The 26,676-nt window shown below is 35.1% G+C and overlaps 1 protein-coding gene across 3 annotated transcripts; it reads left to right on the forward strand.

Annotated features, from left to right (window-relative positions):
- Window positions 1-854: 854 nt before the first annotated feature.
- Window positions 855-26,377, forward strand: LOC142619342 (uncharacterized protein At3g06530). Of its 3 annotated transcripts, none has more exons than XM_075792411.1 (39): window positions 855-1,122; window positions 1,215-1,428; window positions 1,516-1,611; window positions 1,709-1,826; window positions 2,011-2,184; window positions 2,644-2,814; window positions 3,512-3,567; window positions 3,672-3,761; window positions 3,850-3,998; window positions 4,278-4,360; window positions 4,448-4,561; window positions 4,658-4,732; window positions 5,085-5,253; window positions 7,136-7,275; window positions 7,425-7,517; window positions 8,227-8,407; window positions 10,701-10,798; window positions 10,921-11,070; window positions 11,195-11,354; window positions 12,243-12,367; window positions 12,552-12,633; window positions 12,735-12,897; window positions 13,895-13,970; window positions 14,077-14,250; window positions 14,333-14,398; window positions 14,495-14,599; window positions 15,529-15,618; window positions 17,238-17,455; window positions 17,590-17,800; window positions 17,918-18,100; window positions 18,973-19,068; window positions 19,171-19,238; window positions 19,323-19,671; window positions 21,152-21,367; window positions 22,079-22,765; window positions 22,872-23,281; window positions 24,342-24,600; window positions 25,371-25,541; window positions 25,868-26,377. In XM_075792411.1, the coding sequence occupies exons 1-39, from the start codon at window positions 960-962 to the stop codon at window positions 26,096-26,098; spliced, it is 6,474 nt and encodes a 2,157-aa protein (XP_075648526.1). In that variant the 5' UTR covers window positions 855-959; the 3' UTR covers window positions 26,099-26,377. The 3 variants fall into 3 exon arrangements, with proteins under 3 accessions (XP_075648526.1, XP_075648527.1, XP_075648528.1); XM_075792412.1 differs by having other exon boundaries at window positions 17,247-17,455; XM_075792413.1 differs by lacking the exon at window positions 4,658-4,732.
- Window positions 26,378-26,676: the final 299 nt, after the last annotated feature.

Genomic DNA, 26,676 nt, shown 5'->3' on the forward strand with positions numbered 1-26,676 from the left:
AGTATAAGCAATATATAGATTATCAAAATCCACCGATAAAGTGTTATAGTTGATAAGTAACGGCTAAAAAGAGTCTTCAAATGTTCATAAATGTATAAATATCTAGTGGCATAATTCTTAGTACTAATTTTGCGGAGAATTGTAATTTTTTGCATAATTTGTAAAATGGTCGTTTTTATGCCCCTGAAGTGATTACTTGGTAGTCTTTTAAAATCACACATTGCCACAACTTGCACATGTGTCAACTTCTTATTATATTACATCATTAACATATAGATCAACAACAGTGATTTGGTAAAAAGTACCCCAATCATCACTTAATAAATGTGCAAGTTGTGTTAGAATATATGTTCCTAGACTTTCCCATGTTGTTAAGCCATGCCATCTCTAAGTATTTATTTATAAATCCAAGATTTTCCCCAAAAATATAAAAAACCACATGATCCAAAATCGAGCCATATTTTTAAAAGAGAAACAACGTGGACACAATTTTTGCCACAACCCCAACGAGACTAATTGCAAATAATAGATAAAAAGTTATAAGCCACCCACAACCACAGTTTGCTACCTTAATTGTGACATTAGAAGAACTTATTTTTAAGTGAAAAGTTAATCAATGCCCTTTAAAAGTTCGATTTTTGAAATACTATATAAAATATATAAAATTATGCGATTTCTTCGCAGGTTTCTATATTTTCCATAAAAAATAGTATGAAAACCTTTTGAAAGAAAAAAAAAAAGCAGGGTCGAAACCTCGGGCAGATTAGACCCGACCCACTGGGGAAATACCTGGCAAGAAAACAGACAAAACCCTCCACCTTTTTTTTCATGTAAGTTTAGGGTTTAAGTGCTCCCTCCCACACACACAACACAAATACAAAAACCAGAGACCGCTTCTCACTCTCTCTCCCTTTGTCTCCGCTTTCTCACTTCTCCTTCGAACTCCAAAACCCTCTTCAATGGCGATGACCTCTCTAGCCGCGCAGTTACAAGTCATAAAATCGTTCGTACCAGGAGACTCTCAGCCTCTCAAGCGCCCTTTCACTCGCCCTTCCATTCTCTACGATCCCAAAGAAGCCGCCGACATCGATGTCGATACCATTCTCTCCATTGCTATCCAAGGTCCCCCCCCCCCCCTCACTTTCCTCCAACAATTAGCTAGATTTTCGGTTAAAATAGATTCTCATAATTCAGTTTTCGTTATTTTTTGTCAGGTTTGGAGGTTTTGATAGATACAGATGAGCGTTTTAGAAACTACAAGAACGATTTGTTTAGCCATAAAAGCAGAGAATTGGATAGAGACTTGTTAGGTATAGAGGAAAACAATCGAATTAACGCCTCAATCGGTTCGTACTTGCGGTTATTGTCTGGTTATTTTCAACTTCCTTCGGCCCTCAAGACGCTTGAGTACTTGATTCGCCGATACAAGTAAATATTCCGCTTCTTCGATCATTGCTGCTTCATTATGATTCTAACTTTACTGCTTATTTATTAATAATTTGGTTGGAATTGCAGCGTTCATATATACAATTTTGAGGAATTGATTTTAGGTACTTTGCCATACCATGACACACATGCGTTTGTTCGAATAGTACAGTTAATCGACACGAGGTTAGGAAGTTACTTTCAATTTGTTGTATGTGGTTTCGTAAATGGCGGTTTAGTTAAGCTAATGGAATCTGATTGTTTGCACCTATTTATGATTTAGAAATAGTAAATGGAAGTTTCTTGATGGTGTGAAGACCACGGGTGCACCGCCACCTAGAAAGGTCATAGTGCAGCAATGTATTCGGGATAAGGGGGTTCTGGAAGCTATATGTGACCATGTGAGTATTTTCTTCGGATATGTATTTGTTTGTTGAAGAAGAGCCCTTTGAACTCGTCTACGAGCAAATCAGTTGCCCGAGTAAGCTAGGGGCATTCACCCCTGATGGGCTACTTTGGATGTAGTTGATTGTTTGGTTACTTGTTTATTGTGTGGTCATATACTTGACTGTTCTACTGCTGCAGGCAACTCCGTCAAAGAAGAATCAGCCTTCAAGGTTCGTTATCAGCTTTTGCACGGCAGTTGTTGTAGAGGCTTTGGGTTCCATTACAACTGTTGAAGATGATGTTGTAAAGAGAATCCTTCCGTTTGTAGTTTCTGGACTTCAGCCTGGCACAAAAGGAGGGTCAGATCACAAGGTGGGATTTAAAGGCATACTGCCCTTAAATGGGAGTAGACACTTTTGATTATGCATAATGTTTATGAGGCAATGAAGATAATTCTTTCTGAATGATGTCACTCAATTTCTGAAACATCTTTGTAATTACATCTGTGGATAAATGGCAAACCAGCATGAAATCAAAGTCCTTATTGTGTTTTCTTTGATGTGATGGATTTGGAATTTTGTTGTTATATTGTATGCATTTGTTGTTATTTTGTGAATATTTTTCAAAATTGTTTTTGCTTTGATCTGTATTTTGCAAATATATTTCTCTTCCGTAGTCAATTGTGAATTTCGGCTGCATATTGTCTAAGTCAGCATGGTTTGACTTTTGATTTTTGTTCTGCCTAGATCTGTTCCCTCAACTCTAGGGTTGTGGGTTAAACATGTGTTATTGCTATTAAATTTTTAATTGAAAGTTCTCTTTCATATGTAGGCGGGTGCATTGATGATTGTTGGTTTACTTGCAAATAAAGTTGCATTGTCCCCTAAACTTGTGAAGAGTTTGATTCGGTCAATTTCTGAGCTCGCTCGAGAGGACGCAAAAGAATCAACTGATTTGCAATGGTTTCGGTTGTCACTTTTGGCTTTAATTAACCTTGTTCAGGTACCACTGTTTGTATAATCAGTTAGCATTCCAGTTGCATGAGCCTAGAAGCATCAGTCAATTTTTCTGTAGTTATGCTCTGTCCCTTTCTAATTAAGTTGCAATAATCTTCTCCTGTTTTATATAGTCATTTAACATTCCAGTTGCATAAACTTAGAAGTATCAGTCAATTTCTTTGTACTTATGCTCCGTCCCTTTCTACCTAAGTTGCGATAATCTTCAAATGTTTTGTAGGTTTTTTCCGCAATTCTGATATGTGTTTAGCAAAGTAGTTCCCCTTTTTTTTTTTTAAATTTTTTTTATTACCCCTGTACCAAGTGGTATGACTATTGAGTTCGGATCTTTTTTTATCTAAAAAGTTAAAAATCCTATATGTTGGTCTTTACTTATTTAAGGGGAGTCTGTGCCCACATGTGTGGGGGGAGTATTTAGAGTAATTTATAATGATTAAATTCATAATTTTCTAAAATCTTTATCTTTTGGGACAAGTGGTTGTTTTTCAATGGTCCTAATGGGTTCTTTTTCAACATAGGAGCTGAATGTGCCTTTTATTGGAGACAACCGCCAATTTTGTTGTGTCTATTTGAGAGTCATTTTTTAGTATTACACAAATTTTTTTTGAAGTAGTCGTATATTTGCTGAATATCAATTTTTTGTTCGTGGTTTTCCTCACTTTAGTTTGCATAAATTTTGTCAGATGCAAAATTTTGATGTGTTTCCAAAGAAGGCTTTGGATATTTTGAAGGATATAAGGTATTCCTCACTACCATAAACATCCTTGAGCTTATTAAGTGCTTAATATTTTTCTTGATTTTTCATTTGTGCTTTCTAAAATTCTTTCCTGCCCCAATTTGTAGGGATTTGGCTGTGATTCTTTTGGGATTGTCGAAGGAGTTCAATATTGATAAATTCCTTCATATGCTTTTCGAAGTCCTGGTTGACTGCAGGTGGGAAACCGATTCTTTTTTTCCAATTATCCTTATATTTGTCACTTTTTTTACTCAGTATTTGAAAATGATGATTATATGTTTGCAGTTCTTCTGATGAATTGTGCCATCTTGCTTTGGTATCAATGATAGAGACAGTTCCTGTAAAAGACGAAGTTTTCCATGTAGTCAGTAAGGTGCTATTGTCCTGCTTGAAATTGTCACAAAAAATTGGCGACCCAGGATCATCTGAATCTGGTATGCTCTTATCATACCACCTTTTTTGGTGTTTTTCTTTTACAGCACTGGTGTATATTGTAAAGACTCAAGTATTTGATTGCCTTTTCATCTTCTGTCATAATTTTTCTATATTATTGAATGTTTGTTTGGTGATTACTTCCTCAGATATGTCACTTTGTTTTTGTTTAAAAAAAGAAAGTCATTTTAGAGCTACTTCGCTGAATATTTGTCATTCGCTGCAAGTATCTTTAGGTAGTTGGCTCTTATTTCTCACCACAACTCTGAATTTTTAATCAGGAAGCTGGGCAAAGAGAATTTTGGTGGTTGTGAATAAGCATTATCCATCTGAACTACGTGCAGCAATTCGCAAGTTCCTTGAGGTCCATTGACCACCTTCTCTCTTTCTCAAACCCTCCCCCCCTCTCTGATTTTAGTTCCAGCTCTAATCTTTTGGCCATTTTCAATAGGATGTGAAAGGGGAGTCAACATATGAGATATTGGGGAAGGTGTTGGATACAAATTTGGATATGTCACTGGGTATATCGGATTCAAAATTTTGGTTGGCATTGCATCATCCAAAGGTATTAGTTATTTGACATCCTTTTTTGGGGCTGGGTTTGCTAATGCTTTTGCTTTATTTTTGTTTGACACTTTTATCTTGTCAACATATGGCATAGGCTGTGGTCCGATGTGCTACACTGTCCCGTTTAAATTCCTCTGGCATTCTGAAAATTAAGGCTGTTGATTCACAGGTAGTATCTAGTGCTATACACATATATGCACACCCAGAAACACAAGTGTGTGAGCCTTTTGTTTAATTTACATTGTTATAGGGTTTTAAAATATCAAGAAAATGACGTGATTTATATATATATATATATATATATATATATATATATATATATATATATTAGACAACAAAATTCCAGATTCAAAATCTTTGGTTCTCAATCATAATTTCCTTCTATTCTCTTGTGACTCAATTATTTTCTAATAAAGTTGATTACTTATAAAGAAAAATTAAATCTTTTCTTGTGGACTAGTCTTGTAACTATTGAAGATCTGGTTCTTATTCATACTTTTTTCCCCCTTATTGTGTACTAGAGTCTTGTAACTATTGAAGATGCCATATTACGACAGCTTCACGATGATGATCTAACTGTGGTTCGGGCAGCTCTATCTCTAGATGAATTGTCTGATATGATAAGTTCTTCCGATCTTCTAAAAGAATTGCAATATGTGCTTAAAAGATGCATTGGCATTCTAATGTCAAGTGAGTATGAAGATATAGTGAATGCTTTACCCTAAATATTTTTATTCTATATGCTTCACTATTTCTGCCATTGCACTAATATGCTTCTGTTATTATGTTAAAAATGAAAGTCACATGATGAATGTGATGGTGTTTTGCACTGTAATTAGAATGCTTTGCCCTGAATCTTTTTATTCTATATGCTTCACTATTTCTGCCATTGCACTAATATGCTACTCTTATTATGTTAAAATGAAAGTCACATGATGCATATGATGATGTTTTGCATCATAATTTTATGTTTTGGTGCATCATAGTCAATTGACATCTTACATTTATCAAATATGGTTAGAAGGGGCACAGCTTATATCTGGGTGCTATAGTTCGTGAAATTTCCATGATGAGCTATTGTTTTCTGGAATCACATTAGTTTAAATGGGTGGTTCTGACTCTTTTTTTTTTTCCTAATTGTGCAAGTTTGGATATTGCCCCCTTGTACCCAATGTCGTCTGTTGGTCAATATTTGAATTAAAAATGGCCTTATATTCTGCATTAGAAGGCTGTATTAACATCAAGACTGTACCATTCAATAAATTTAGCTTTGAGTTTTAGGGAGCCGGTGAGTAGTTTCTTGTTTCACATATGGTCCGTTTGGTTGGGTGGAAAAAGGGGAGGATGAAAATTGTGGAAGGAAAATGGGAGTTTTCCATTTTTTGGTTGGGTGGATGGAAAATGATGGGTGGGGATGTCTTCCACCCAGGCCCACCAAAACTTATAATCCCAAATTTAAAGGAAAATGGCAATGAAAATGTGAGATTGAAAAGGAATTATTACCCCTATTACCTCATTATTTCAAACTAAAATAAGGGCATACTAATAATATAATTTCTATCCTTCCACTTTTCCTCATCTCCTACCAATAAAACTTAGTGGAAAACTAAAATCTTTTCTACCCAAGAGCCCTGTAGCTCAATTGGTTAGCACCTCTTTGTTTTTCCAAATGGAGACATCTAAGGTTCAAGTCCCCCTCCACTAACTATTGAATTATATAAAAAATACTAAAATCTTTTATATTCTCCCAACATTTGCCATCTTCTTACTTTCTATCATCTTTCCAACCAAATGGAGCCTAAGGGACTTTTTGTTGTTATGACAGTTGATGTTCCTTTAAAACTTTATTTATCTAATTTTCTCCCTGTTGGAAGAAGGTTGATTCAGGATGCATAGAAGAATCAAAGGGGTAAAGGAACTTGTAATGAGTGGACTGCCTATAAGAAAGGCATAGGGAATCAACTTGTTTTATAGTTTTATTCTGCTTAGAAGGAAATTGCAGTGTAGCTTTTCTGGCCAAGAAATTTGTCCCCTATTAGGCCATGTTTGGGGGCTTAATGAACCCATGCTTTTGTTTATTTTCTGTTCATATTATACATCAAATTATAGAATTGAGTCTGTGGTGTGCATGCCATCAAGCAAAATTTCTGAGCAATTATGAATTGAAGATATACATAAATGCTATGCGGAATAGGTCTGTTGAGCTATAGCTCAACTGACTTCCTCCTCCCATAATAATGGATTGGATGGTAAAGTTATGGGCTCAAGACCTACTTGGTGCATGTGTAACTTACTAATACAAAGAAGAAAAAAAGAGGCAGAATGGGCTTATTATATAATTGTCATTAGGAAATTATAAACTAGATGTCCAGTCAGAGAAGATTCTCATGGAAATTCTTGGAGTATTTATCAATCTTAGATTTTATTGAATTCTCTACCTAAATAAGTAAAACTCATTAGATATATTCTAGCAGACTAGGGAATAAAAAAAAATTGCTAAATTAAATTTCTTTCTTTGTCGTCTAGTCCGTTATAAAACATGTCTCATTTGTTGTTCTGTTTCTGTTTGCAGGTTCATCAGATAAAAATAGTCTAGCTACTGATGTAGCTATTTTATGCCTGGAGAATGCCAACTCAAAGTTTGGTCAAGATGATGATTATCTGAAGACATTTGCTGCCATGCTGTTTCCTTTACTCTTAATTCTACCAAAGGTTTTTTGTTCTTTATCTTTGACCTTATGTTTGATTTTCTAATATTTCCATTGTGGCATCAATCATGCATCTTATACTTTTTATTTTTTATATATTTTTATTTTGTTTGGTTGTTGATTCTTTTATTTTTTCTGTCTTACTATGTACAGACACAGAGGCTAAATTTGAAGGCTTTGCAGTTAGCCAAGGAAGTAAAGTGGCCGCTTTACCAGAATCTTGCTGTTGCCCCCAGTGCAGAAATGGTAAATTATTTTGACGTGTGAGATTCTGTTTAGCTCACTATATTGAGTTGGTCTATATTTTCACAAGAACTCCTGTGTGTAATGTTTGATAGATTATCTTGATCTCCTGATCATTCTTGGATTTCCATAGAAAAGGAAAATATTAATAACTTTCTATTTGTGTGTATTGGCCATAGTCAAAAGGGGGTTCCTGTATGTTCATGTGCCCCTACAATATAAACTTAGGTTTGGAGTTTTCAATTCATGAATGACTAGTAGCACTGCCAAATATCATGCTATGAATGATCTATATATTTCTGGAAAAGGACTGTGATTGGTGGATGAGATCAAGGAGCAGCAATGTAGTAGGAAAATGTTCATTTAAAGTCAATCTAAAGAAATATTAAATGTTATGTGGAAATCCACTTAAAACATTGGCATTTAAATTGTTGGTGTGGATAAAAAATTGCCATTGCTTATATGCATTAGGGTCAGCTACTTTGATTTGAGTGTGTTAACATGAACCCCGATTAGATGGCTGGTTCGACCCATACAACATGATTTTAGTGTCATGTCGGTGGATAGTTTAGCATTCAGTTGTTATTCTACTTTGCCTGATATTTTTATTTTATGGTTCATGTCTGTCGGATATGTTTTTATGTTGGTTTATTTATTTATCTCCTTATTTATTTATTCTCCCGTGAATTATGACGTTGCATTTGAAATGCAGAAATTGCAATTTGGAACCCTTTCTTCCATTAATATGAAGACGGTTACTAGTTTGGCTGAGGCTTTTTTGATGCACCCTGAAGAACATATGGCTTGGCTTAACAAGATTAACAATGATTTTCAGTTGTTAAAGACACACTTACTCTTTATGCTGATGCAGTCATTTATTATGATGAAAAATGGTGTGTTCTCTTTTTTCACTTTAATCGAGAATTGATTTATCTATTTTTCTGTTTTAATGGTTGTGATTCTCTTTCTTTTTGAACTTTGATCACATGTTTAGTTCACACTGTATTTTAGAAGGTATTTTATTATTAATTTTTTGTTGAAAGCATGGTATATTATATATATATATATATAGATTTTTGATAAGTAATGGTATATTAAATATTTTATATGCTCGCTTTTTCTATATGTCTCATTCTCCTTGCTCCTATAAACCCCAAGTCTGTAATTTAGGTATTCTCTTGAAAATTGTGTTAGAGCCAGTTAAATAGCAAAATCATTAACCATATTTATAAGTTTGAATTTTTTAGGGTGGTTATACGAAAGCCCTTTTTCCTAGAGTCATGTATATATATGCATGTATTTGGGACATTCTTATTTTCTTTCCCTCTTTTGAAAAGTAATTTGGGTCTAGCACATTTAATCGTGGTGGGATGTGGGGTTTCTTATGTGATTTAGAACATTAATCCAAGTTTTTCTTTATAATATTGAACTTAATTTTGCTGTTTTTACTTTTGCAAGTGGTAAATTTATTAAAAAAAGCACATTGCGCTAGCCTATCGTGAAGAAATGGTATTTTATCTAAAGGTGGAAGAGTCACTCTGATTAATACCATGCTTTCTAGTTTACCTACTCATTTATGTCTATGTTTACAATTTCTGTTCGTTGGATAATCTATAGGCAACACCACAAAGGGATATTTTGTAATATGGATTGGAATATGGTGTAAAAAGTGACAACCTTTAATCAATGTTTGGTGGGGGAGTAGTTTTGGTGTTTTGGGGGTGAGCAGAGTCATCTTTGGAGGTGTGATGTTGATTTGAGATGTGGAAGGACTGGGGTCTGTGGTGAGAGGGTCCAACACTTTGAGATTGCAGTTGAGCCCAAGGTGGTTAAATTGGGAAGCATTCTTTGGACATTTGGAATGTTGCTTTGCTTTGTTGGATGCGGCTATTGTGGAAAGAATGTTATAGTCGCACTTTGAGGATAGGGAGAGACCTCTGGATCAGCTGAAATCCTTGTTAATCTGCACTTTGTTTGAATAGTCTCGTGTGTGGGGTTTTGCTCATTTTAACTTCATTTTTGAGTTCCAAAATTCATTCTCTTTCTGTATTTGTTGTAATTTTTAAGATTCTTTGTGCTCATTGCCGTGTACATGAAGTACCTTTTTTTTCCCTTTCAATATAACTTTATTACTTAAAAAAAGAGTGTAAGGGGAGTGTGAGTTGGTAGACTATTTTTCACTTCATTGTAGGGTGGTGAGAAATTTATAGTTCTTAGCGCCAACTCTTTTTGGAGTATGTTGGGTGATGCATAGGACATTTGCAGAGGCAATTACTGTTGTAAAGGGTCTGTTTGGCTGTAATGTGAGCTATGAAATATGGGTGGCTGCTGCACAATGGATTGTGGCAATAACACAACTTTAGATATTGGTTTCTAGAGTCAGTGTATGCCTGTTGTCTGCTTGAGTTATTCTTCTACCTTCTACTAAAATTTATTAGAGTGGAGAGGAGATGTAATTTGCTTGCAGGAGATTAAGATGGATCTGTTTCAACGGAGATGTTAAGGATTTTATTATTGGGCGGGAGGACACTTGGAAGGCAATTGAAGATTGAAAGTCCTTATGAAAGTAACTTTCTTTTGTTGCGTGAGCCTGTTAGCTCAGTGGAAAACTCTGGTTTCCACTCCCCTCTCAACTCACAAGGGGGAATCTGGGGTTCTTGATGGGGATTTTCTGAATTAACAATAGCAAAAAAAAAAAAAAAAAAAAAAAGACTTTTTTGTGTTCAGCAGCATTAGGGAATTTTCACAGTAGACAACCTTATCAAATGGGGAATTTTTATAGTGAATATGTGGTGTGTGTGCAAACAATACTGTGAGCATGTACTTTAAAGGCATTGCATGAAGCATAATGGGACCATGTTTTGAGTCATATTACTCTGGTGCCTACTAAATTGCATCCAACATGCCACAAGATGCACAATAATGCCTTTTCTTGATTAAGACAATCTAAAAGATTATTCTACTGAGCTACTATTGTTGCTTTTCTGGTTGTACTTAACTGTTGCCTGTTTCCCTGTTGCTGGGGTGTTGCATAGCATGGTATGTCAAGTTGTTGAACTCTTTTATTCACTTTTGTGAGACTCTGCTTTTATTATTACCTTGATCCTTGCCTCTTATACTTATACTGCTCTGATTCTTTGAATTATGATAGTAGGATACTAAGTTTTGTATTTTCTTGCATGTTAGAAAGAGGCCAGTTTTCAATTCTCTTTGAAGCTGTCTTTCCATTTCTGAAGAGAGAGTGGGAAGCATTTGAATCTGTGGGTGATGTTTCTGTGGAAGAGGTACAATTGTGCAAAGGGAAATTAGCAGCAGATGGGCATTGTTTTCTCTGTTCATCTCGACGAAGCTGAGTTCGAATTATTTTTTCAATGTCTAATGTTTGTCTTTGGTGTTTGATTGACAGTTCAAATCTGAAATTCAAAATTGGGATGGCAAAAGATTCTTAGAACAGCTATCTGATACTAAACTTAGAGCATTAAATACAAATATCTTGATTTTCATATTTTGGAAGTTACTGGAGGCATTATCAGAAATACCTGGAGATGTTTTAGTGGTTAGTGAATTATTTGGGTCTATCTATCATATCTTCTAAGACTACTTTGGTGACTGGTCATTGACAGTGTGGCATGACTTTTTAATGTGGTCTCAGCTGAATGTATAACTTTTCATTATTGCAGGATGATAATGACAAATGGGTTAGCATTCTTGAAGATTTGTTCATTTTCTTCTCTACCTCTAAGTATAAGCATGTTTTCAAGGAACACCTTCATTACCTTGTCAAAAGCTGCAAGGTTATTGCTCCTGCCCGTTTTCTGTCCAGATTTTTTACGGAAGAAGGTACTTCCCTGGTTTTCCCCTTCACTACTTGCCTTCTTATTCTTTTATTTACCTAAAAAACATACTAGGTTGTTTTTGGTTTTTCTAGAAATGCTTACCTTGGCTTCCTTCTTTGCAACTGCCTTTTCATTCTTCAATCTACCTTGAAGAACAATAAAACTTTGTTGTACATGCTTAGATTCCAGGCTCAGATAGAAACACCCCTAGGGTGGCGCTTGGCCATGATTCACACTGCTGAGCATGACAATCATCATGTGCTGAGTCAGCACATTGATTTTTGGGCAATGTCATGAAAGAATTATCTTAAATTTGTACAAAATAAAATTTTTATTTCTGGTCAATTTGTCAATTTGCATCAAATTCCATAATGATGGGGCCTTTTTTTTTTTTTTTTTTCCTGTATTGAGCACCTTTGCAATGACTGGTAATGGGCTTAGGGAGAGACATGTTTGGGTCAAGTAAAGATCATGCTGGTGGCTGGTTGGTCACATAATGTGTGTAGGGATAAAATTGAGGGTTGACTCTTTTTTGTGTTTTATTAATATTTAAGAATTGAGAGTTTTTCATTGACGTGCAAGTGTTGGATCATAAAACAGCTGAATGATATGTGTCAAACTCTGAAAATGGGTGTGTTGTCCACTGATGCATTTTTCAGTGATTGTGTAACAGGTTTATTGGGTACTTTTTTTAATTATTGTTTTTCAATCATCTGAATGATGAACATAAAATTTATTTTGTTTCGTGGAAAATTTCACTTTTTGAGGTATATTTTATATTTCAGAAACTTGTTAATAACAATTTTTTTTTTAAAATTATTATTATTATTTTATTGTTGTTCAGTATCAGATTACATTCACAAGATATGATGCTGTCTATTACTTCTTGTAGGTGGTCCCGTTGCTGTCAAACTTGAGAGTCTCCGCTGTTTTTCATTTCTTTGTTCTCATCTACAAGATAACTTGTCAATTCAATTTTTTCCTTCGGTTCTTGTTCCATTGGCTAGTGATAATCAGGTATCATTGCAAATTATTATTACTTTTTCTTACTGTAATGGCATTTGTGGCCTCTTCGAAGTATTAGGTTTTAGAAAAAGTGTTTCCTAAATGTTCTCTTATGAAGTGAGGTGATTGTTTATTTTCCTCCTGCAGTTGTTGCATTGTAAGTATATAGATTTTTGATGTCTGTCTTTACTTTCAGGATATAAAGATTGCTGCGATGAACTGCATTGAAGGATTACAAGCACAGTGGGCTCGTGTTGACTTTTCTAGCAAGAAAAATGGTATTCCTGCTGTCATAATTATGTGTGTTATATGTTCCCCTCCTTGGTTATATCTATTTTTTGCTATTGTATGGCTATATTTGTAATCTGTTAATCAACAGGGAACAGTGCAATTTGGAGCCATTTTCTTGATGAGCTTTTGGGCTTAATGGTTCAGCAAAAAAGGCTTATTTTATCAGACAAACAATTTCTCCCGTCATTATTGGAATCTTTGATCAGCTCATCTTGCAGTAGCCTTCTAGTGCCACAAAATATTCAGCAGAGGTATTTATAATAATGTTGTTTTTAATGCTTCACATCACCATCTTTGTCATCTCAATTCATCCTTGTCATCACTTGGAAGATTTATGATATGCTATAAACGAATTGATCCTTCTCCAGCTTCCGTATGTTATATTAGTTTTATTTCTTTGTTTTACTGCTTTTTCACTTGGCTGTTGGAAGTTGGAACAGGTCTTTATTTGGGGGTTTCTTTTCACTTTTCTCCAAGTGTACATTGTACATCTCTGACCATACTTCATGTACAGTATGGATATTTCTAAGCTGTCAATAATAAGTATTGTGTGTGCAAATTGGTCAATAGTAGGGATGGTTTAAATGAGTACTATGGATACTTAACATTCAAATTTTTATGATTTAATAAATAATTACCTCATGGATTTATAAATGTTTAGTAGAAATAAATAATTACCTCATGGATTTATAAAATTTTAGTAGAACCCTCTCCCCGAAGAATTTGCTCAATTTATTATAGATGATTATATTTGTTTGAATCAGTACCTTGTCATGTTGGTAGCTTAGTTGATATATTCTGTTTGTAGAGCCTGATTCCTGCACACTACTGTCAAATGTCAGTAAATAAAAATGAAAAAGACTTCAATTTCAAAATCACACCTTAATAACTTAAGTACGTCTTCATTAATGTTTCTTGCCTTGTGTTTCTGGCTTCATCATAATGCCCTCTGAGCTACAGAGCCTTATAATTGACACACACGCGCACTCTCTCTCTCTCCATCTATTGCCTTTTAGCTTCTTAATGGTTTATGCCTGGAAATGATTTTTTTTTTTTTTGTTTTTTTTTTTGCATTTTCCATGTTTTATGGTTTCTCATATCTAGGAAACCTTCAAGTTACTCATGCAGTTTTTCTGTTTGATAAATTACCATCATCATCTTAGTAGGTCAATTGTGAAACTTGTTGAAGTGTTTGATGTTATGCTTACGTCTATTATTGAGTATATGAATTTTTCTTAAACCTTTCAGGTTTGATCAATCTACAAAAGAAAAGATTCTTGCCTTCCTTTTGCGTTCTGCTCTAAGCATGTCTAATTATGGAAAGGTTTGCACTCTATCTATTTTCACACATTTGTTTCTTCACACACTAGAACTTTCCTATATAAGTTTGGCAGGAAAGCAAGGTTAACTAGAGTTGATGTCTTTTGCAGCTAATGATTCTATCGTTACTCAAAGGAATCGGCAGTACCATTATGGTTTATAAGGATGTTTATTCAGTTTTAAGTTTACTTTTGGAAAGACGCAGTCGATGTTACTTTGACTTGGATAAGTCATGCCAGAAATTGTCAAAATCTGAAATTGAAATGCTATGCCTTCTGCTGGAGGTAAGTCAATGGATGTTTTTGAATGATTGTTTCGTTTGTCTGGTAATTGTGTTTAATTTCACTTCATAATATGCTGTATTAGATCTGTGCTGTGCCCTCTCTGTCTGGTGGATATGCTCTTGAAGACCATTTATTTCAGGCTTTGCGAGTAAGAAGTCACTTACAACTTGTACAGATTTTATTCTAATTTTCTGGACTTTGATGTTACCTTGCTCGTATTGACTTCTTATTTTGATCTCTTCAGTTGGACAGTATGGGCTCAGAAGACCCTGCTGTTATACAGCCCTGTATCACTGTTTTAAAGAAGCTCAATGGTGATCTATACACTGAGTTGAAGAAAGATATGCAGGTGAGCTTTTTTAATTAACCAGGACTTCGCACAGCATATTTCTTGGAAATCATGATTCTTGAATATATGTTTTGACATGCCACTACCAGCTAGTTATTATTAGGATGATTGTTCTGGTCCTTCTGGAGTCTGGATATGTATAGATACATATGAAATTCTGGGAAAAAGGAGAGAAAATAGTTATAAAAAAAATTTCAGGGTGCCATTATTTAATAAAAGAAAATAATATTATTTTAGGCCAACAGTTAACGACATGGTTCTTGTACCCATGATATGCTTTAAAATAATGCATGCCACTTAATCTATAATTAGAGTAACATAAAATTGTCACTATGCAATATACAAGCGATTGCAATGATAGAAAAATACATTTTTGATTTATAAATGCTTGAGGTAAGTGATTGTTGTCTTTTCTGATACCAGCTTATATAATTTGTCTTTTTTTTTTTTTATGACATACATATATATATATTTTATATCAGATAGATGTTTGTTATGTTAAAAAGGAAATATGTACCCTGCTTGCGTTGTTCTATTTTTGTATCAAGTTTGCATGTAATGGTTGAATACTTGTACATAAATCATTAAAAAAGGTTAAAGAGTGATTTCTCTTTTTAAATTAAAAAGACTGAGTTTGTAGACTTTATGTGTTTAAAATGCATTAACTGCATAACTTTATCCCCTGCCCTTTTTACCCCCAATCTGTATTTTAAGTTTGTTCATTAAAATATTTGGAATCTGCCAGAATCTTTTTTTTTAGCATTATTTTTTAAGATATAATTGCAATTTCTGGACAAAAAAATTATCAAGAATGACCTGTAGGCGTGAGTTTTTAATTACATGGGAGTAATCATTTCTTTGAAACACTGGGTATTTCTAATTACTCTTGTTAAGGGCTAAAAATCTCTCTTCTTTTTTGGTCTGAGCAGGATCTTCTGTTTTATCGGCTTGTATTTTTATTTCGGAATGCTAATGGTGATGTACAAAATGCAACCAGAGAGGCCCTGCTGCGCCTAAATGTTTGTCTCTTACTCTTTAATTTTTTTAGTGTCTTTTCTTTGTTGTAGTGCTTTCAGCATATTTTGTTATGCTATAGTTTTTCGAGCATATGAATTCTGTTGGTTGAAGGTTTTTTTATTTCATGCCACTTATTTACTTCAATTTTGGAGACTGCTAGTTGCGGGTGAGCTGCTCAGTTGCCCTTTATTTGGGAGGAGGGTGAGGGCGTGGGTTCAGGACCCACTGGGTGTGTGATAAATTGGAGACTGTTATTTGATAATCTGAGGGAGAAGAGGAATTACATTGTGATGGTCACAAACACTAATTGTTTATTGTGTGGTTGGTTTGTGCATGAAGGAGCTGAATTGGGCTTCTGTCCTGCTGTGCAAAAGATTAATATGGCTCTCAGAAGAATTGTTTCTTAAGATTTTAAAAATTAAAATGCACATGGAAGCCTTCACATGGGGAATTATGCAGATAAAATATTCTCAGAGGGTTATCTACTTCCTTTATAAGCTGCATATGATTTTTCCTTCTAAGAATAGAATATAGCAGATAAAAAAAAATCCTACTGAGCAGCCCTGTTTTTTCTGTGTCCATCGTGCGTACCTACATACAAGTTGTTATTCATGGTTAAAAAAAACATTATAGTATGAAGCTTGATAGTTGTCACTTTACTGAGAGTTTTGAAGGATATTTATATTTAAAATTTTAAGATGGTGACTATTTAATTCACGGTTTTTTGAGCTTGAAGGATAAGATATATACAAACAAAAGCATATCCCAAACAAAATTGTTGTTTCTATGTCAAATTTTTTTGAGTGGCCTGCCAATCTAGACTTTTGTTTTGTATCCATAATTGCAATTTAATCTTCTTGAAAGCTTTTTACAATGTGAATCACGCTAGATGTTTCTTTGTTTCTAGAGTGACAGACTTTTCCACCAAAATCATCACACCATGCCTTTTTTATGTGTTGGGTGGGGCCCAAGTAGGGTGTGTGTGTGAGGGTGATTTTTTGGGTAAAAAAATTGGTGGCTCTAGCAAAACTCTCTCAACTTTTTGTCTTGTATCATCTAGTTAATAGGATGGAAAAACTTCAAATGTATTTTCTGTGGGGCAGAATGGGCAGTGCCTTTAAGTTCATCTAGTTAATTGGGATACTTCTTGTGCTCTAATTAGCCAAATGGGGTTGGGTATCAAGAAACTCTTGGGCTTAAATAAAGCCTTGTTGGGAAAAATTGCTGTGGCGTTATATGCACAAAGTACTGGCATTGTGGAGAAAGTATATTCTAGGCGGTTGGGACAACCTCCTGTAGTTCATCAGATATAATATTGGTGGTGGCTCTAAAGTTCGGTTTTGGCATGATTAGTGGCAGGGGGAGGCTCTGCTTAAGGAGTTATCCCAACTTGTATCGTATTGCAAGAAATAGTGAGTCTGTAGTTGCCTCCTGGGCATGAGGATAAACCCCTTAGCCCAGTAGCGGTGAAAATCCCCTGGATTACCTGTTAACTAGTTCTAGAGGGTGGGGTCAATTTTTTTAATTAATGAATTATTTACTTATCAAAAAAAAGAAAAATTCCCTCAAAGTCTTTGCTTTTTTGTTTGTTTGAGTAATGTAAACATAACTGATGCTTTAGATTTTGCAGATTTCTTGTTCTACTGTTGGGAAGATGCTTGATTTTGTATTCAAGCAGGAAAGTCTTGCAATTAGTTCAGTGAATGGCAAGAAAAAGAAATCAAATGTGCACAGTTGGTCCAATCTGTCTCCGGATGTGATATGTAAAGGAGAAGATGCACTCTCTTTTCTTAGCTCTCTTCTTGATTTTTTGCTACTGAAGAAAGACATAGCAGATAGGTATATGCTTTTATGAATGTGTCTAATTCTGGATTCTTTAAGTCATGCTGTTGGGGTTGGCATATTACTTGCCACTTCTAATGCCATGACCTTGTACATTCTCATACTAACTGGTTTCATGTTATTTGTTTCAGGGATTCTCTTATAGGACCCTTATTCAAGCCTCTTGGAAAAGTTTTTTCAGATGAGTGGATAGGTGGTACTCTTACTCGGGATGATAAGTTGGTCCAAGTATCGCCCAGCATTTCTCAGTCCATGTCCAGCACAATATGCTACATTCAACAGACACTGTTAATAATCTTGGAAGATATTTGTGCTTCACTCATCAATGCTGTTCCAATTAAGGTATGCCACCAATATTTCTGGATTTGGAAATTTAGGATGATTACGGCTTCTGTTGGTCTGCCATTTCAGTATTAATTCCTGTTTATTCTAATTACACGTGATACATTTTCATGGCAGGATGACATCTTAAATGAAATCAACATTAAATTGTTGGTTGAGTGTGCCCATTCTGCGAAGGATGGAGTCACCCTCAACCTTGTATTTTCATTAATTTCCTCTGTTGCAAAGGTTGTCCCTGAAAAAGTTTTGGAGCATATACTGGATATTCTTACTGTCATTGGAGAATCTGCTGTCTCACAGGTTTGTTGATATATTGTCTCACATTTTTGTGTGTACGTAACAGTGGTGTTTCCTGTTTGATCAATGTGCTGGTGTTCAACTAGAGGTGAAAACAATTTAAAATTTATCCTGGAGACTATGAGCAGCTTAGTAGATATTTTACACAAGTATCCCTCTTCGGGATAAGATTCCCTCCCATTGAACCCTCCAATTTTTATATGTAAGACATTTGGCATTTAAAAATCCAATAAATGTCACATCCATCTGGGTGAAAATGGGGAGTAATTGGAGGGGATCCTTTCCCTTGTACTTCAATTATGGGTTAAGACTTAAGAGTGATGCAGGGGAGTCTAGGTTTCACCACCTAGAGCAGCCTGAAAACCTTAGGCCTCACCACTGATGGTTTGCTTGGAATCATATTTAAAAAGCACCACCTGGAGCCTTTTGTAGAGTTTCCAGGAATAAAGGATCATGTCCCATTAAGCTCTCAACTAAAGATAATCTAAAAACTTATTCCTATCTTGAAAGATATGAAACCTAATACCTATTTGAATTCAAAATAAAATGAAGTATAAAATAATCCAGTCACATAAGTTGAATTAATCCCTACCTAAAAAAAATATAAGATGAATTAATCCCATGAAATGTGGTGTCTGCACCAGAGTGTGTCAGTTGCCTGATGTTAAATGTCCCCTTGTCCCCCCATTGGATAAAGTGGTAAACAAAACTTATGCACCCATATGGGGTTGACCCATGACCTCAACCTTTACCCCTTATTCATGGGGGTAAGAAATTCCGTTTAGTCCAATGACTATTGTCTAAAATTCAATTCCATTCTTGGAATGACAATTCTTTGCCTTAGATTTGTACTAATCCCTTCAATCTTTCTATAGATTGACAGTCATTCGCGGCGTGTATTTGAGGATCTTATATCTGCTGTTGTTCCATTTTGGCTATCTAAGACGCACAACGTGGAAAAATTACTTGAGGTAAACTTTCCACCTTGGTGTTTAGCATTAGCATCTCTTCTACACCATTGGTCGTAATTGTATGTAAGCTAGTTTTCTAATTTGGTTGGGTTTGTCTTTTAGGTTTTTATGAATGTGTTGCCTGAAGTTGCTGAGCACCGGAGGCTGTCAATTGTTGTCTACTTACTAAGGTGCTGTCAAGTTGTTATTTTTTTTAACTGTACTTCTGTTGTTGGTTCTTCATCTCTTGTTTACGTTAATGTTCTTATCCTCAGGACTCTGGGAGAATGTAGTAGCCTGCCTTCGTTGCTTGTCCTTCTATTCCGTTCATTGGTTTCAAGGAAAGGATTACCTTGTGTTAAAACTTTGCAAAATCCAGATAGTTTCACGTCACTGATGCATAGAGAGTGGGAGTATGTCTTTGCAGTGCAAATTTGTGAGCAATATTCATGCCAGATATGGCTCCCTGCTCTTGTTATGCTGCTTCAACAAATAGGGAAGGGTAATTTGTGCCAAGAACTGTTTATGGAATTGCTGTTTGCCATGCAGTTCACTTTGCACAAAATGCAAGATCCAGAATTTGCGTTCAAGCTTGAATCAGGGGAACGTTCTGATGACATTCAGGTATGTGTCTTTTACTCTCTTCCCTCTAGCTTTGTTAATTATTAAATGTTGGGTTGTTTTCCAAGAACTTGTTGGCTAGATTATGTCCTGTTATCTGCATCCTTACATTATTGTACCCTGCTATCCTGTTGAATGATAAAACTGCAGGATTCCTCTCAAATTGTCACAACAGATGTTGTATTGCCATTCTGATAGAAATGTAGTGCAAAGGGAATCATCTAGTGGATTATAACGTTATTCGTACTTTAAAATAAGTCTATGAATAAATAAAGTTCTTGGAGAAGGGAATGGAAATGGCTGGTTTTTTTTGCAATTATATTCTTGATTGGTTGATCCATATTTATACACGTCACTAGATGTGATTTTTTTTTTTTAAAGACATGAGATATAATTCATCTCTCAATTTTTTTCTCAATTTAATGAAATCGTCCACTTTTGATCTGACTGATGACACTAATATAGGCTCATAATGTGTGCCTTACTATGCTGCTTTCTCCTTGTTTATTGGAGGGTGATGAATGCTAGAACTTTTGATGGTCTAGAGTTATCAATATTTAGATTGATATCTGATTTTTTTTCTCAAGATATCTTTAGACGGAATGAAGTCACTTGGGGGATTCCATTCTTTCTCTTTGTTGGATTTTTTAGATCATTGTAATTGTATGGATTGATTTTGTGAATCTTCTCTATACTTCCCACATACGACAACTGTATCTAATTATTATTATTATTATTATTTCTTTTTGTTACTCTTTTGGGGAGAGGAAGGAGTGGGTCAAATCTGCCACACAGTGACTGGGAACTTTTGGGGGGGGGGGGTGGGGTGGTGATGGTAGGTGCCAATCAGACTTCAAGTCTGATGGTGTCTTTATAATAATAAATTGCAATTAATCACCAATAGCATTATAGCTGGTGTTATCAATGGAGGTATCTAGGATTCAAATCTCCCATTCTTTGTTGTAATTATTGAATTATCCAAAAAAAAAAAATCGCAATTAATTATTAAAGAATGTTATCTTCACTACTTCAGTTTCCCATATCCTTCGTGTTTATGTTTGAGCTAACATGAGAGTGACCGTTTGTACTCTTCATAAATTTAATTCTTTTTTACAATCGACATGTTTAGTGCCACTCTTTTATACAAAAAATTTTTGTGGTCATCATTTTACATGTTTAGTGATCAAAGTAATCGACATTTTTTTTATCCTTTGTGTTCATCATCGTGTACATAATTTTTTTTTTCTTTATCAATAAAATTGCGTCACTTACCTTTAAAAAAAAATCTTTTATATATGTCAGAGACTGTTTGAATGAGTAGGGGAAGATTATTTATTTATTTATAAGTGTGATCAGGGGAGGATACTGTGACATTGAAGTCCGCTATATCTGTTGCTATCTTTAATTCGCCCCTTTTTTTGTGGGTATGTATGATAGTGAGCACTTATAATTTCAATGACGGTGATTGGTGCTTTAATTTCAGAGGAAACTTGAAGATCTCATGGAACAGGTTGCTCCTCTCTTGCAACTTGTGGATGAAAGTAGGAAGCAAATAAGTATTCCTGTTGCTATCAGGAAAGAATTAAAGGAGTGCATGCGTGTTGTCTTGAGGACTATTACCATGCGTATGATCCCTTCAGCATACTTCAAAGGCATCATCAAATTGCTTGGCCATGCAGATGGAAATGTTAAAAAGAAGGTATTTCCCATGATGCCTTTTGTATATAAGATAATTGAGAAAGACGTGAATTTGGAACTGTGACTGGAGTGCATCTTTTCTTGTCTCTAGTGGACCAGAGATTGTTGACATATAGGATTCTCATAGAATACTTACTATGCTTCACTGTAAATCAGTTGTATGCCTATATATATATATTTGTTGTTACTTTTGCAATTTTGGAAATATTTGATTGTGTTATAGATTATTGTGGACTGGAATTCAAAATCAAGTGCATCTTTCTTTATTAATATACGTTACTGATCCCTCTTCTGATATCTGATAAAAGTGGAATACCAATATGAAAACAATTTGAATTGTTTGTAAATTGTACTAGTCTTTGTGAAAATGAAAATGGAATGGAAAAAGGAAAGATCTTAAGAGGACCCAGAAGTGACAGAAGTAAAATATGTTAACTGGGCACCGTATATCACACCTATACTGCTATTTTATTTGGATAATTATGGTCCTGCAGTGGTTCTGCTCTACCTTATATTTGTCACCAATGAGTGATATCTCAATTGGCACTTTCTCATCACATAATAATTGGATGGAAGGTGAGGTCATGGGTTTAAGACCACGGGGTACATGTATAACTTATCATTTAAAAAAAAAAAACTTATATTTGTCTATTACTGCATATGCACAATAATAGTAAAATCTCTTTATATAATAAATTATACTTTCATGCAGGTTCTTGGACTTCTATGTGAAACAGTTAGGGACCATGACACAGTTAAATTAAAGCATAAGGGCAGAAGACGTCTCAACCCAAATTCAAGTAGTACTTGGCTTCATATGGATGAGAGTTCAGTTGAAACATTTGAGAAGATGTCTTCAGAAATTATTCTGATAGTTGATGAGTCTACTGACGATTCAAATGCTTCCTTGAAACTGGCAGCAGTTTCTGCACTAGAAGTTTTGGCCAACAGGTTTCCTTCTAATTATTCCATCTATAGCATGTCCCTTGCTTCTGTCACAAAAGGTATTACTTCGCACAACTTGGCTGTATCTTCTAGCTGCCTTCGCACAGCTGGTGCTTTGATCAATGTGCTTGGGACAAGGTCACTAGCTGAGCTTCCTCGGATAATGGAGAATTTGATAAAGATTTCGGGCGAAGTGTCTTCATGCTCAGATCTGAAAACAAAATGTGATGATGACAACACCCCTGTTGCAGTATCAACTTCCAAAGATTCTCTTATTTTGTCTATTCTTATCACATTGGAGGCAGTTGTAGACAAGCTTGGTAGTTTTTTGAATCCATATCTTGGAGATATCATGAAAATTTTGGTGCTTCATCCTGAATATTTATCAGAGGCAGACCTAAAGTTGAAACTGAAAGCTGATGTAGTCCGAAAACTGCTCACTGAGAAAATCCCAGTAAGCCTTATATCATAGTCTGATATTTGACCATGTTCTGAAAAACCATTATGTTGAGATGGCTTTTGTTTATTTTTCTGTATCAAACCTTGTTTTTCTTGTCCAGGTACGGCTTGCACTTCCGCCTTTGCTAAAAATATACTCCAGTGCTGTTCAATCCGGAGATTCAAGCTTGGCAATTGCTTTTGAAATGCTTGCTAACTTTATTGGTTCAATGGATAAATCATCTGTTAGTGGTTACCATGCAAATATTTTTGACCTTTGCTTGCTCGCTCTTGATCTACGCCGTCAACACCCACCTTCAGTTCAAAATATTGATGTTGTAGAAAACAAAGTCATCAATGCAATTATTGTTCTGACCATGCGACTTACTGAGACCGTGTTCAAGCCTCTTTTTGTTAGGAGTATTGAGTGGGCAGACTCAGATGTGGATGAAACTGAAAGTATGGGAAGTTCAAATATTGATAGGGCTATTAGTTTTTATAGCCTGATGAACAAACTTGCAGAGAGCCATCGGTGAGTAAACATCTTGTATATGCTCTTGGTGTTGCTCTATTTATGGTTTCCAGTGTTTCGGTTTTTAATGATCTAATTTTTCTTTTTTTCATGTTTTGCTTTCTTGCTGGTTACCTGGTCTTTTAACACCCAATCTATGTGTTGTTGGTTGAAACTTTTTGCCCTAGATTTGAATTCAGTGGGATCAAAATTATGATGCCTTTACAAGCACCGGATTTAATAATTTGTCCCTTATTGTGTATGTAGCGCATATAGTTAGGTGAAATATAAAATTAGTTAGAGATGAACAGTTAGTTACTTTAGCTTGTAGTTTTCACTTTGAATCTTTTCTTTTCTATTTTATTCTTTTATCTCTCTTGAATTCTAGTAGTTTTAAGTTGATCTTTCATCTGCTAATTGTATGATCAAACATCTATTGAGTTTCTTTGCAAACATTCTCCATGTTGGTTTTTTTTCCTTCTTCTTCCCTCTTTAGGCTCTGAAAGGATTAGATTGTGTGTGTGTGTGTGTATGTAAATGGGTTTTTTTTTTTTTTTTGATAAGTAATAATGCTTCATTGAGTGTGTATGTAAATGGTACAAGTTTTGTACTACCCATGGTTTTATCTTCAAAACATAAGATAGCTGCATGTATGGGCTTGTCAAAAATCAAAATCTATTCTGAGTTACCGCTCCCTCCTCTCCCAACCTCTCTCCCTCTTTTTCCTTCTTCCCCCCCTGCAAGGCTGCAATTATCATTAACATCTCTTGTACCATGGTTACTCTGTGTAAGTAAATTTGTGGTTGTTAATAAGTCTAAGGGCTAGCACAATGGTTAGGGACCAGGCCTCATAAATTGGAGGTTATTGGTTTAACTCCCCCCTCTTTGACCTCTTGGGGCCACTCATCAAATATAATATCTGTATTTGTTAGTAATTTTTTTATGTCAGAATTGTTTTTGATTTTCAATTTCTGAGAGTGTGAGGGACAGAGACTTGTAATTTTGATTTAATTAACTTGTATCTATCTATCAATTCTTACATTATAACCAGTCATTTCAATTGTACTTCTCTATGATGCAGGTCTTTATTTGTTCCTTACTTTAAATATTTGCTGGACGGTTGCATACGGCATCTTACTAATGCTGGAGATGCAAAAACTTCTGGTTCTACGCGTAAGAAAAAGAAGGCCAAGGTTATGGAAGCAGGCAATATGAACGAGGAAAACAGTGTGTTATCACTAAGAAATTGGCATCTTAGGGCATTGGTCTTGTCATCGTTACATAAGTGCTTTCTCTATGATACTGGGAGCAAGAAGTTTCTCGACTCTTCAAATTTTCAGGCTAGTCAATTTCTACTTTCTTCTCTGATAATTTTCAAGACTCTGGAATACATTTTTAACAAACAAAAAGCAGCTGCTTCCAGAACTTTCCAAATTTAGATATTTGTTTGGGAATTTTTGAGTTGCATATTGTGGACACTAACAGCAGTTGTTGCAGCATTGCTTCTAATTGCCTATATGTTGGGAGTTTTCCTCTATTGACACTGAAGCCACTGTAGTTCATGATTGAGCTTCTGGAATGTCTTATCACTTGAGTTCTTCTCTTGTTTATTGGTCACACATAATAAAATTTTCAGTTTCACAAGTTCAAGAAATCAAAAGAAAAAAGTGCATGCGCACATGTTGGGTAGTGATAGTTCCTCATGGTTCCAAGTAATTGTTGCAACCTTTGTGGTATTTGTACTAGTGGGGCCTGGATAAATCATTTGTTGGTCTATTCATCAAATACACAAATGCTTTTACTGCCTGGATAAAGTAATTTCCATGCATTTTAACCTTGAATGAGTCTTGTATGTTTTGCATTATAATGGTTGTTATACTGGGCTGATTAAAGCTTTATTCCTATTTTTTCATAGATCATTGTACATTAAAGCATAATAGTTGGTTTGAGATATGAATTACCTGATTCCAATCCAATCCTCTGAAATTTTGGACCAAAAATGGAAGCAATAAAAAATTATTGGAGTTTTTATTTTTAACATGTCCTAATTCTATTGACATCTCATTTCTTGGTTGTCTTACTGATTTATTCTTTAAATGCCTTTTCACAGGTTCTATTGAAGCCCATTGTTTCACAGCTTGCCATAGAACCACCCTCTTCTCTTGAAGAGAATCGAAATGTACCATCCACAAAGGAAGTTGATGACTTATTGGTTGTTTGCATAGGTCAGATGGCTGTGACTGCAGGAACTGACCTTTTGTGGAAACCCTTGAACCATGAGGTGAGTTTACAAGCTATTACACTAGTCTGCTGCAATCTCTCATTGGCTTTCATAAGAAAGCTCAGTGTCTTTAGCCTAACTTCTTGGGCTTTAAATAATTGAGTTTAAATGCTAAAAATTAAATGCAAGACATCTTATGTATTAATTGCAAAATTGGAGAAAGATGTGCTCAAATGTGCTTGTCATCTTATATTTTCAATTACCGGTAATATATAATTGCTATGTCTTTTAACTAGTTAGGAATGTTCTTGCATATTGGAATAAAATTTGGAACAATGGTTTGCAAACTCTCATATCTTTTTGCCTTTCAAAAAATGTTATTGCAGGTTTTATTGCAAACTCGTTCTGACATGGTGCGGACTCGAATTTTGGGCCTGAGAATTGTTAAATATCTTCTGGAGAATCTGAAAGAAGAATATCTAGTGTTATTGGCTGAAACCATCCCCTTCCTTGGTGAATTACTTGAGGATGTAGAGCTATCTGTTAAATCTCTAGCACAGGAGATTCTCAAGGACATGGAGTTCTTGAGTGGTGAAAGCCTCCAGGAGTATCTTTGATGTTGTACACTAGCTGAAAATGATTCTCTTTTTTCCCAAGGGTTGACATATTTGGTATAGCAGATATGGGCTTGGGGCTTCAATTTTGGTAGGGTTTTCTAGGAAAGCTGTAAATTGTAGAATTTTGAATTATAGAAGGCTGCTAATTAAGTGCAAGGTGAGGGTTTTGCTGAGAAATCATGGCTATAAGCCCTTGTAGTGAAATTACAGTGTGCAAGGTATTGTCACATTTTTGTTCTTACTACCATATCTATATTAATATACGCAGTTTTAAGGAAACCCTCTCCCGTTGTTACTGTAGTAGCAATACAGCTTATATTAATCAATATTCTATCAAAACTGATTTTGATCTCGGTGTCTCTGATTCTTGTGCTATCCCTATCAAATTCAATTTTGCCAAAACTGAGGGTCATGTAGCTTACAAAACGTCTTTACAAAAAACCTAAGGATTCATTAACAAATTCCAATTGTCAGTTCAATGCGAGAAGCACACTTTTTGAATTTCTTGAATCAAATTACCAATGATAAAAAAGGATAATTGATTCCATCTAAAATTCTAATAGAATTTGTAAATAATA

The sequence above is a fragment of the Castanea sativa genome, chromosome 12 (genome assembly GCF_040712315.1).
Source record: "Castanea sativa cultivar Marrone di Chiusa Pesio chromosome 12, ASM4071231v1".
Taxonomy (NCBI): Eukaryota; Viridiplantae; Streptophyta; class Magnoliopsida; order Fagales; family Fagaceae; genus Castanea; species Castanea sativa.

Excerpts from the sequence above, each read along its gene's own strand:
- LOC142619342 (XM_075792411.1), top strand. The coding sequence starts at position 960 with ATGGCGATGACCTCTCTAGCCGCGCAGTTACAAGTCATAAAATCGTTC. Across the intron at positions 2,185-2,643 it reads AAGGAGGGTCAGATCACAAG|GCGGGTGCATTGATGATTGT; the intron begins GTGGGATTTAAA and ends TTTCATATGTAG. Across the intron at positions 21,368-22,078 it reads ATGGAAATGTTAAAAAGAAG|GTTCTTGGACTTCTATGTGA; the intron begins GTATTTCCCATG and ends ACTTTCATGCAG.